At 45.2% G+C, this 12,923-nt stretch overlaps 1 protein-coding gene across 5 annotated transcripts in view; it reads right to left on the reverse strand.

Moving 5' to 3' along the window:
- LOC119972434 (copine-3-like) overlaps window positions 1–12,923 on the reverse strand; it is a 108,678-nt gene that overhangs the window by 7,048 nt on the left and 88,707 nt on the right. For all 5 annotated transcript variants that reach the window (XM_038809120.1, XM_038809119.1, XM_038809117.1 and 2 more), the window contains 2 exons: window positions 8,294–8,427; window positions 5,014–5,250 (listed from right to left, as the gene is read on the reverse strand). In XM_038809120.1, the coding sequence (XP_038665048.1) occupies window positions 5,014–5,250; window positions 8,294–8,427 (371 nt within the window). The remainder of the gene's footprint in view (window positions 1–5,013; window positions 5,251–8,293; window positions 8,428–12,923) is intronic.

Genomic DNA, 12,923 nt, shown 5'->3' on the forward strand with positions numbered 1-12,923 from the left:
TTCGATACCCTCCCTCATCTGTTCCATGATGCGGTGAAATACCTCTGAAGCAGAAATGATGCCAAAAGGCATCTGGTTGTAGCAGTAGCGACCGAACGGGGTATTGAATGTGCACAGCTTGCGACTGGATGCGTCCAGCTGTATTTGCCAGAACCGCTTGGAGGCATCCAGCTTCATAAAGAATTTGGCATGAGCCATCTCGCTGGTCAACTCTTCTCGTTTTGGTATCGGGTAATGTTCCCTCATGGTGTTACGGTTTAGATCCTTGGGGTTGATGCAGATTCGAAGCTCCCCTGACGGCTTCTTGACGCAGACCATGGAGCTGACCCAGTCCGTGGGTTCTGCGACCTTTGATATGATGCCCTGATCCTGGAGGTCCTGTAATTGCTGCTTGAGGCGCTCCTTGAGGGGTGCAGGCACCCGACGTGGTGCGTGAATTACAGGGGTGGCGTTTGGATTGAGCAGGATTTTATATCGGTATGAGAGTGTGCTCATTCCGTCGAACACGCTGTTGTTCTGCGTCATGATGTCATCAATTTGAGCCTGGAAGTTTTCATCAGGTGAGGCCTGTGAGGATGACATGGTGTGGACTCGCTCAACCAGGTTCAGGAGTTTGCAGGCCCAAGCACCGAGCGGGGATGCTCTGTCAGGTCCTACGATCTCGAACCGCAGCGTCGGTTTAAATGACTTATAGGAAACTCCAAGTTGGCACGAGCCACTGGCAGCTATGGCATTGCCATTGTAGTCAAGGAGCTGGCAGGCCGGTGGAAGAATGCTTGGTTTGACGCGGATGGTGTCGAGATGAGGTTCGCCAATGCGCCGGTGCCCGTTTTAAACCGGTTGCGAGCCTTGTTAACTGTGAGGACAGCACACCACTCATCGTCGGGATCCACGCTGAGGATCGGGAGATGCTTCACTATCTTGGTGAAAGGCAGTGCATGCTTCGTAATGATGCCCACCCAGTATGGGGATTTGAGGCACTCAGCATCAGGATCTGTTGGCTGTCAGGGTCGGAGTCTGCCATGCCTTGCTGAATTGAATGAACACTTCTGCACCGTGGTTGGGATCGCTGGCTGCTGGGCAGTGGAGCAGATCTGCAAAGGACTGTGTAGTGGCCAAGCTTGCCACACTGTAGACACCGTCACGATTTTGCCGGACTTTGCCTCTTTAAATCGGCGGAGCCTCAATTCGGACGCGTCATGACGCCAACGTCAGCGCGTTCCGTGCGCCATCGCACATGCGCAGTGCGGTCAAACGACCTACGCACCTGCGCAGTCTGGTCGTCGGTCTCGCCGTCCCCTCGGTCGTGGCGTGCATGCGCAGGGGCCCAGGAAAAGTGTGCGAAATGGCCACTCTTGTCAATACTTAGGCCCTGCATTTGTGCGATAGCCTGCAACCGTTCTGCCTCGTGGGACGCTAGCTTTGCCATTTCTGCCGCCCTGATGTGTGAGTACCGATTGCCAGCATGTTCATGGAGAACGCACGTTTCGATGGTGAGGGTGAGCTGCATGACGTTCAGGAGCTGCTGGTGAAGGGAATCGGAGTGGACCCCGAAAACGATCTGATCCCGGATCATGGAATCAGTTGTCGAGTCATAGTTACATGACTGCACGAGGATGCGGAGATGGGTCAAAAAGGATTGAAAAGGTTCATCCTTACCCTGAAGCCTCTGCTGGAAAACGTACCGTTCAAAGCTCTTGTTTACCTCAATGTCGCAGTGGCTGTCGAACTTCAGCAGGACTGTTTTAAATTTCGTCTTGTCTTCGCCTTCAGCGCATGTAAGGGAGTTGTAGATGTGGATGGCCTGGTCCCTGGCTGTGGAGAGGAATAGTGCGATCTTCCTGGCGTCCGATGCGGCCTCGAGGTCGGTGGCTTTGAGATAGAGTTGGAACTTTTGTTTGAAGATCTTCCAATTTGCACCAAGGTTGCCGGCGATGCGGAGCTGTGGAGGAGGGCGGACGTTTTTCATGTCATCGGATGGCTGTTTGCTGGTCAACGCTGATTCACTCAAGGTAGGTCCGTCAATTTTCAGCATCACTCTCTGGTACAATGATGTGTTGGTCAGGCTGGGTTGATGTGGACTGCACTTGATGCAGTGTAGCGAGAGACAGACCTCTAACACTGGATAAGATGCAACACGATTTTATTTAACGTCTTAACTATTATACATATTCAACTGTGGGTTGACACTATGCTGACTTGACTGGAGACCTAGTACTAGCCTGACCAGACTTACTAGCTACCGCATGGTGTTTGCACTGCCTAGCTCACGAACTCCGACTGTCTCAGTGGCTGGGTCCAGAGAGAGCGGGAAACCTGGTGCCCTCTGGCTTTCTAGTGGTAGTATCCTGTCTGGTGATTTGCTGTCTGCTGCTCTGTTCTGTGCTCTTACTGGTCATCCTGTGTGTCAATCACTGCCTGTCTGCACTCCATTATATACATAGATGTTAATTATGACAGTTCCAGGTGGCAGAATCTGAGGATCGTGGGTCTGCCCGGAAATGTGGAAGGCTCAAGGCTGAGTATTTTGCCACGATGTTGGTGAAGCTATTGGGGAGGGGCACTGTACATCAGCAAGGTGCAGTACGGCATAGTATATCCAGCTAAGTTGAGGGTGACCTACAATTCCAAGCACTTTTATTTTGGGATGGCGGAAGCGGCGGACGCGTTTGCGAAGGCAGAATTGAGAAATGGGGCTGAGAGCGGGTTGTGTATCGATGTAGCTTCATGTAACATTATTTTTTCACTGTGTGTTGGTGTATGTACTGAATGAGTCAACGCTGTATATTTGGACAAGGGAAGAGTTGGGACTTTCTATTGCAATGATGGTTATTTGGGGCTTGGGTGTGTATGTTGTTCCTGGGATCGGACATGGTGGAAGGAGACCCAGGCAGAGCCTCCACGCTGGTTAAGCTGGCCAGTGAATGGGAGTGAGTGGGGGGGGGGGGGGGGGGGCTGTGGTTATCGGAGCCTGGTAGAACAGGATTCAGTGAGTCTAGCCGGAGTGAAATGTTGGGGGAAGGAACCAAGGTTGGGAGGGAGGAATTTGTAAGAGGAAGTGGAGGGGAGGAGTCGGGGGGGGGGGGGGGGGGGGGGGTACAATTAATGGGTGTCATTCGCGGTACTCTTTCGGGGATTGGATGGTTTTGAATATTGGGGAGGTTTTGGGGGGGGGGGTGGACTATATATGTCAATAGTGACCATAGGCGATTCCAAATTCCTTTTTCTTTTTTCCTTTTTTTCTTCCTTGGGAGGTTTTGTTTTATTTGATGCTTATATTGTCAGACGGGTCATTGTTTGGGGGGTGGTGGGAGGAATGGGATTGTTGTTGTTGATGATAAGGGGATTGACATTGTATTTACGGTAACACGGTAGCATTGTGGATAGCACAATCGCTTCAAAGCTCCAGGGTCCCAAGTTCAATTCCGGCTTGGGTCACTGTCTGTGTGGAGTCTGCACATCCTCCAAGTGTGTGCGTGGGTTTCCTCCAGGTGCTCCGGTTTCGTCCCACAGTCTGAAGATGTGCAGGTAAGGTGGATTGGCCATGATAAATTGCCCTTAGTGTCCAACATTGCCCTTAGTGTTGGGTGGGGTTACTGGGTTATGAGATAGGGTGGAGGTGTTGACCTTGGGTAGGGTGCTCTTTCCAAGAGCCGGTGCAGACTCGATGGGCTGAATGGCTTCCTTCGGCACTGTAAATTCTATGTAAATCTATGTTTACTGTTTGGGGGTGGGGGTGGGGGGGGGGGGGGGGGTGTAATTTCTGAAGAAAATGTGAAAATGGAGAATAAAAATATATTTTTCAAAAAACATAGCCAGAACAATGCCAGGTGACTGACTGAAACAGACCAAGTTACTATTGGTCCATGCTCCCAATTAATCAAATAGTGTACAGGACTTGGCTTACGTCATAAAATCCCTAAGAGTTGTTTAAATACCCGAGTGCCATATTGATTAAGATATGTACAGTTTAAAAGTGTGGCATTCTATCTACATTAACACTGACGAGTAAGAGTTATAATAATGGTTAACATTTAAGTTATAATTTAGTTCCTACAAATCAGTACTACTTTGACTATGGGCACGATCTTCCCAAAAGAAACAAAGTTCCCTAGCGAGCGTGTTTAGCACTCGCAGTGCTGAGAAACACGTGGCTGTTCAACGCTACTTGTGTTGAATAAGGGGTCTAAATGGGAAACGCGCGGCCAAAGCCGCACATAGCCTCGTTTTTTACAACAGGGAGCTCTGCTTCCCGGACGCAGCCCGTTGTAGCGAGAGATCGTGACGCCATTTATAAATGCCGTCCCAATCTCCGAAACCCACAAAAACAAAAGCCCGACCTCCCCGCAGCCCGAAAGCAACATGGGAGGATCCCCTCTTCCCCACCCTCTAACACCCAAGGTGGACAACCCCCACCCAATCGTGGGTGCACAAAAAATGTCAGCTTGGCACCTTGGCAGTGTCAACCTGACACCATGGCAGTGCCCCTGCCAGCTGATAGTGCCCCCTGGGCACCTTGTCAGTGCATTGATGCCAGTCTGGCACTGCCAGGGAACCCAGGTGGCACCTGCAGTGCCATACATCACCCTGCCCAAAGGGCCTCCAATCCCCTTGGGGACCCCCACAAGTCTTCCCATTCGTGGAGACCAGTATCAAACGGCACTCGCCAGTGGTCCTGAAGGCGAAGGGATTCAATCCCAAAGCCTCAGGTACCTCAGGAATCTGCACATTAGAGTAAGGCTAGCTGCCTCGCTCTAATGTGCAGATTTGCCAAAAAGTGATCCTTCCCATTGTGGGTGGGATTCTCCTTGCTATGTCACGCGTTGAATCTCGCGAGGCGTTGCGAGCCGGGTGGATCCCGGGAGCGGGGACTCCCGGCTTTCACTGGCCACGTTGCATTGCAGCAAGATGCTTTACCGGCGCAGCATGGCCAGAGGATTGCGTCCATAGTTACTACAAACATTAGAAATAGAGCTCAAATCTCAATGCCATCATAAGCAAGAACATACTTACGTTTTGGAATTTCCTAAAAGGCACAAACTGGACTATATCACGAATAGCTGCTTCACCGGTGGGTGATTTCAGAACACCATCATCACCATCCAGAAATTCCATGGCACTGAAATCTGCTCCACCAACACCGACAATGATGATGGACATTGGCAACTTAGAAGCATTAACAATGGCCTGTCTTGTATTATCTAAATCTGTTATCACTCCATCTGTGATGATCAGCAGGATGAAATATTGCTGTTGAAACAAAGAACTTCATAGATCAAAAAGATTTTCACAGATCAAAGATAAATGGCATAACAAAGGGTCACTTTAGTGCTGTGCTGAAATATAATTTTTTACCTGGTAATGACCAAACATAGGTTAAATACATATAAATTAAATAACGATTAGATACTTTTGGAAAACAAAATCTATCACTTCAAGATGTTCTGACATGTCACAAATTCATGTCAGATTCTCTTCTTCAGTTAAGCTGGCTGAGAAGTTGCTCTTTTGATGCCACTTCCACGGAGGTTGTGCAGGATGAACAACACAGCACCGAAGTACCAGCAGTTGCATTATCAAAAGATGCAAAAGACAGGAGCACATGTATTTCTTACATGCAATGTTTTGAAGGTGCAAATGACAGGAAATGCATCCAACAATACTGGCCTTTCCTTGATATTTCATGATTATTTGCCTTCCTGTAGGATTTCCCCACCTCTACTTTGATTAAAATCCAATTGTTTTTTTAAACATCGAATTAGCATTTATCATGTCATTTCTTGCTGGCTAAGAGAATAGCCATAATGGAATGCAGTGACAGAGAGCTACCATACTTGTAAAACTATGTACCAGTCTATGCTTTCAAGAAATGCTGACAGAAAATGGAAAAAAAACTTCAAAATCTAAGGTTTATAAATGGGCATTAGAACTCCAGAGGAAATAGGGCTGCATGGTGGCACAATGGTTAGCACTGCTGCCTCATGCCGCTGAGGACCCGGGTTCGATCCCAGCCCCGGGTCACTGTCCGTGTGGAGTGTGCACATTCTCCCCTTGTCTGCGTGGGTCTCACCCCCACAACTCAAACAGATGTGCAGGGCAGGTGGATTGGCCAAGCTAAATTGCCCCTTGATTAGAAAAAAAAGAATTGGGTACTCTAAACTTATTTTTAAAAAGAACCCCAGAGGAAATAAAACAAAAAACTTAAACTCATGTATTGCATAGCCTCAGTATTCATTTTTTAAAATGCCAGAAATGGGTGACATGATAAATGTTAATGAGAAATTTGATATAATTTACCTACAATTAATAATTCACCTCAAGTTTCTGGAGTAACAACAGGTGAATTTTCCATCCTGTTCCGCCTCCATATCTTTAAATGTAAACCACTGTGTTCTTTTCCATGATTGAATTATCTCTTATCACACCATTATATTAGATAACAATTGAAATTAAACAATTTATATATTGAATTTTGTGGTCAAATTTTTATTGTACTTTAACCATATTCAAACATGGCAATCAAATGTACACCCAGAGAATTCTGAATCATGCAGAGGAGAAAGCATGGAGTTTGTGGACATATCTTATCTAAAAAGCGGGCAGAACAGAGGTATTTGAAATTTAAACTCCCTGCAACCCAGAGTAATTTGTTTTCCCATTGTGACTGCTCAAATAGACTGACAAAGTGATAAAGTACTGTCAGCCCTTATGCCCATCAGTGAAACATAGATTCACGTATAGCACAGAAAAAGGCATTCAAATGATAAATAAATAAAGAAGAAAGAATATTGGAATAGAATATTAGAATGATCCAAACAAAAATGTGCAGAATACAACAACTGATCTAATTGAGCTCTTTAATGTTTTTTTATATTCGTTCATGGGATGTCACTGGCTCGGCCTGCATTTATTGCCCATCCCCAATTGCCCTTGTTCACAGGGAATTTAAGAATCAATCACCAGACCAGGCAAGGATGGCAGATCACCTTCCCTAAAGAGTTTTAGTGAACCAGATGGGTTTTTACAACAATCGACAGCGGTTTCATGGTTCAACTTTTCATTCCAGAGTTTTCATTGAATTCAAATTTCACCACTGCCATGGTGGGATTCGAATGCAGGTCCCCAGATCATTTAGATTACTAATCTAATGATATTACCATTACTCCACCATGTCAGAACACTGTCTTTCTGCTCCTATATATCATTTGAAACCTTACCATCCAAAAAGGTGCTTGGCCTTTCTATATTCTTATTTTTCAATATCAATCACGTTCTATGTTTCCTCATTGAACTGTATTTGCCACCTATCTGTTCAACCTGTGGTGCAATCTGTCCTGCTAGTGTCCTACAATATCACAATTTGTGAGATATTATTTTTTTTAAAGCTACACTCCAAAATATGTACCTGATCAGACCATTTATTCATCTGTTTTCTATTGATTTGTTTAATTATATATCACAGAAAATGCTGCTTGATATGTTGTAGTCAATTAAAATACAGTCTTAACAAAATACCACACTTACAGCAATAATTTACACAAATATTGGGGAGGCAGTAGAGTAGCGATATTGCCACTTGTCTAGTAATTCGGAGACCCAGTGTAATGCTCTGGGCATCTGGTTTCAAGTCCCACCATGGAAGGTTGTGGAATTAGAATTTAATAAAAATCTGGAATTGAAAGTCGAATGATGAACATGAAGTGATTGTCGTAAAAAAAATCTACTTCACTAATGTCCTTAAGGGAATTAAATCTGCCATCCTTCAGTGGTCTGGCCTACAAGTGACTCCAGACCCACAGTAATGTGGTTGGCTCTTAACTGCCCACTGGTATGGCCAAGCAAGATATTCAGTTCAAGGGCAATTAGGGATGGGCACAAATGCAGACTCAGCCAGTGACACCCACATCTCATGAAATGAGTTTAAAAAATCGTTCATACAAATAAAACAGATTAGGTGGAATCCTTCACATTGATAACCATTTTTCCCCCCAAGTAAATGTCTTGCTCATCCAAAGTACTTATACTGATATCCATAAGGATCAGTTAGTTCCAAATGATAAAGCTAGAACTGGAAAAACAAGGCCTTTCCGTTGCAGTGTGTGACAAAACTGAACACCCACAGCCATGGAGATTCTGACTGCAGCGAGAAAATACTGGAGTGTATGATGCTGATAAAAGGAACCCACCTTAAAACAGCAGCTTATCTTTCATTTTCTCCCCCAAACATTGACTTATTTCCTGCATTTCAATTTTATTTTCTATTTCTAGTGTTTCACGTTCTGTTCATACTCACAGAAGCTGTCTGCTGCTGTGCTGCTGTAGCTGCAAATCGTGCCATATGGTTTATTATGGGGGAGAAGTTTGTTGGTCCATATAGTCTGACTTGAGGAAGACAGTTGCGGTAGGCATCCACAATCCCTTGTACTCCTAACACATAAATTGGTAAAAGATGTTTATTGAAGACAATCTGGCATGGTTTCAATTTTAACTTTCATCGAGATATTTCACTGGTCTTCAATACAAAAAGACCACTCAAATATCTTAATGTGACTTTGGCCTCACAATATCTAGCAATGTAACATTGTACAGAGTTTAATAGAACACGAGTAACTCAAACTATTTACTAAATTGGCACAAGTTTCTGATATTCTGTCTTCCAAAATAACATATTTGGCAAAGTAACAAAAAACCGCTGCATATTTAACAACAACATATTAACATTTATACACTGAATTGCTTTGTGTTTTAAGACCTTTTTAAAGTTTATAGTTCAGAGCTAAAGTCCAGGATATTTCCACCTTAGAATAAAGGAAGAAAGTTTTAAACTATGTATGTGCATTTTGTGCATGTGTAAATGACAAAAAACATACAAGGCACCTATAGATTTCTGTGAATTGATGCAGAAGGGGTCTCTCCTAGACTTGAGATTTTAAAGAGAAATTAGCTTTTTCTACCAAAAAGATTTCAAACAATTGAGAATTTAGGTGTCAGCCTTTGCTCTGTGGTGGAACTCCCAAGGCAGAGGCTTTCAAGGCCCATAAAAACTTTGAGCACAATCTCATGAGCTGACAGTTGTGTCACACTGAAGGAGTGCTGGGCAGACAGCAAGAAATACTTTTTGTTTTAAACATAAGGTACATTACGGTCAGATCTTCCGGTCAGCAAGCAAAGGAGCAGCACATCCCGCTGATCCTGTTTAAAACAACAGGCATGCCTTTTTACACTGAAGCCTTATTTCCAGTGACGAGCAGTGCTGAGGTCCAACAGCAACGTACAATAGCAGTGAAATCATGCCCCTCTTTTTCAATTCTGAACTGAAGACACACTTGAGATCTGTCTTCAAACATTATTTTTTTCAATGTTCTTGGATTTTTTAGGTCCACGCCCCAAAGCCAACACTCCCAACACTGCTCAGCCTCCACCCCTGCCCCATCCCACGCCCTTCTCACCTCCCACCCTCACTGACATACTGTTTACCAGACCTCCTTCATCTCTCCCGCCACAGTTCACCCTGGCAATACAGCTCCCTCAATAATGCTCACCCACTCCCTGAATGCTCAGCCAAACCTCCTTAAAATGCTCACCTCACTGTATACCCAAACCCCTGCATCGGTAGGGGGTGAACTACTATCAGCAAAGGTTTATATGGAACTATTTATGAGGTATCAGAAGTTCCAAGTTCAGACAAAAGCCAGCTCCCTTCAACTTACAATGTCATTGTTGTTGTGTTTGGTCCTTTGTACCTTACAAAGGAATCCATCAAACACTTTAACTTGTCCTAACCAGAATTGTTTATTGAGTATCGTGTGGAGGACAGCAATCTGATACAGAGCACATTACCATGCAGTCTGTTAATTACTCCTCTGGAACTTGCACCCAGCACTGAACATTCATGTGTATGTCTTATTATCCTCTCAATCTTCTTCTGAAGATGGTCGGATGTATCCGCCCTTATATCAGAGTCACAGGTCACATGACCTTTGTCTAAAGACCACATGGTGTGTCTGCACCGCCACCTGCTGGTTGGAGGCTGCACACGATCCATCTATGATATAGCTCATTGGCATATCACTACAATTGTGACCCCAATTACGTCTTGCCTTTAAAATAAAAGCAAAATAATGCGGATTCTGGAAACCTGAAATAAAGAACAGAAAGTGACGGAAAATACTCCAGCAAATCTGGCAACATCTATGGGGGTGGGGAGAAGAACAGAGTTAATGTTTCAAGTCCAACATGACTTCATCAGAACCCAGTTCATAAGAAATACATTGGGCTTGAAATGTTAATTTTATTTCTTACTCCACATGTACTGCCAGACCAGCTGAGCTTTTCCAGAACTTTCTGCTTTTATTTAAGGTCGGAACATTCACTGTCTTTGGCATCAGAAGCTCTGGCCCAACGTGAACTTTTAAAACTAGGCAATTTATATGGTTGAAGGAAAGGGGGTATAAAGAAAATTGGGAATAAAAAGGGGGACATGGCACTAGAATGATTTTTATTGTGGAAGATAAATAACTCAGCAGACTGGTTGTGCGGAACACTTTTTCAATTATAGTTTGTCATGTAGTTCTACGCAATAATGTTCGGTGTTACAACATTGCAATATATTGAGGCAACATCATCATTCTTGAGGAACTCGAGTTTAAAATGTAACTGTGAACCACGTGTTTACACTCAGACAAGGAAGTGCTGGGATGTGGACAGCAGTGGTTAGGCCAGTATTTATTGCCCATCCCAAGTTGCCCCTCAGTAGGTGGTGGCGAGTTGCCTTCCTGAACCACTGCAGTCCCGGAGATGTAGGTACACCAACTGTGCTGTTAGGGAGGGAGTTTCAGGATTTTGCCCCAGCGGCAGTGAAGGAACGGCGATATATTTCCAAATCAGGACGGTGAGTGACTTGGAGGGAAACCTCCAGGTGGTGGGATTCCTCAGGTACCTGCTGCTCGTCCTTCTAGATGTGAGTGGTCGTGAGTTTGGAAGGTGCTGTCTATGGAACCTTGGTGAGTTACCACAGTGCATCTTGCAGATGGTACACACAGCTGCCACTGTTCACCAGTGGTGGTGGAGGGTTTGAATGCTTGTGGAAGGAGGAGCAATCAAGCGGGCTGCTTTCTCCTGGATGGTGTACAGCTTCTTCTTTTTTCCGTAGTTAGAACTGTTTATTAGCATTGCAGATCAACTCAGACAAACACATTACACTTTTATTTTAAGTCATTGGAATAGGTGAAAATTATCCTTTCTACTTCTTAAAACATGTGGTGCCGAGAGGCCGGAAGAAGAAAAATAAATAAGAATTTTTCTCCCCAACAGAGACTAAGACAGGTCTTTTACAGGCCTCCGATGGTATTTTTGAACCAGTTGCACTAGTTCTGCGTTGTAGTTCATATTTTGGTATGCCTGATGTTGCTCCTGGCATGCTCTCCTGCACTCTTAATTGAGCCAGGGTTGTTCCCCTGGCTTGGTGGTAATGGTAGAGTGGGGTTATGCAGGGCCATGAAGTTTCAGAGTGTAGTTGAATACAATTCTGCTGCTGCTGATGGCCCACAGCACCTCATGGATACCCAGTCTCGAGTTGCTAGATCTGTTCAAAATCTATCACATTTAGCACGGTGATAGTGACACACAACACGACGGAGGGATCCTCAATGTGGAGATGGGTCTTTGTCTACACAAGGACTGTGCATTGTCACTTCTACCAATACGGTCATAGACAGATGCACCTGCAGCAAGCAGATTGGTGAAGATGAGTACGTTTTCCCTCTTGTTGGTTCCCTCACCACCTGCTGTAGTCCCGGTCTAGCACCTGGCAAGCTTGGTCTGTGGTGGTACTACCGAGCTACTCTTGGTGATGGACACTGAAGTCCCCCCAGAGCATTTCTGTACCCTTGCCACCCTCCGTACTTCCCCCAAGTAGAGTTCAACTTGGAGGAGTACTGATTCATCAGCTGATGGTGGCTGGTACGTAGTAATCAGCAGGAGGTTTCCTTGCCCATGTTTAACCTGAAGCCATGTGACTTTGTGGGTCCAGAGTTGATGTTGAGGATCCCAGAGCAACTCCCTCCCGACTGTATACCACTGTGTCGCCCCGCCACCTCTGCTGAGTCTGTCCTGCCGGTGAGACAGGACATACCCAGAAATGATGAGTTGTGTCTGGGACATTATCTGTGAGTATGACTATGTCAGGCTGTTGTTGAACTAGTCTTGAGACAGCTCTCCCAACTTTGGCACAAGCCCAGATGCTAGTAAGGAGGTCTTTGCAGGGTCGACAGGGCTGGGTTTGCCGTTGTCATTCCCAGTGCTTGGTTCGCTGCTGGGTGGTCCGCCCTGTTTCATTCCTCTTTTGTCTTTTCATAGCGGTTGAAGACAACCTAGTAGCTTGCTAGCCCATTTCATAAGATATTTAAGAGTCATTGTTGTGGGTCTGGAGTCACATATAGGCCAAACCAGGTAAGGATGGCAGATTTTCTTCTCTAAAGGACTTCTTTATGGTAACTACGCCCTTGACACACAACAGAAAGTGAAAGGTGATTCCTTTTCAAAATATTTACTTAATTAAACTGGTGGAAAATGAGCCATACAAATCTGCACAATAAGGACAAACCTCTCTCAGGACTTGGATCAAGAGTCTTTTGCCTTCCCCGCGGCTTGTTTCTTGATGGCGGGAGACGGCATGCCATTGGCTGGCAGGGGGATTTTCTAGTCCTGCTGCTGTCAGTGGGATTTCCCTTTGAATCCATCCTACGCCGCCTGGAAACCTGTGGTGTGTGTGCGCTTTCAACAGGACCGGAAGATCCCGCCAGTGAATAACCAGAAGATCTTGCCCTTGATGCCGACATGAAAACTCCTATGTGAAACCCTCAGTGTCCTTAGAACATAGAACATACAGTGCAGAAGGAGGCCATTCGGCCCATTGAGTCTGC

Source organism: Scyliorhinus canicula, chromosome 10 (assembly GCF_902713615.1).
Source record: "Scyliorhinus canicula chromosome 10, sScyCan1.1, whole genome shotgun sequence".
Taxonomy (NCBI): domain Eukaryota; kingdom Metazoa; phylum Chordata; class Chondrichthyes; order Carcharhiniformes; family Scyliorhinidae; genus Scyliorhinus; species Scyliorhinus canicula.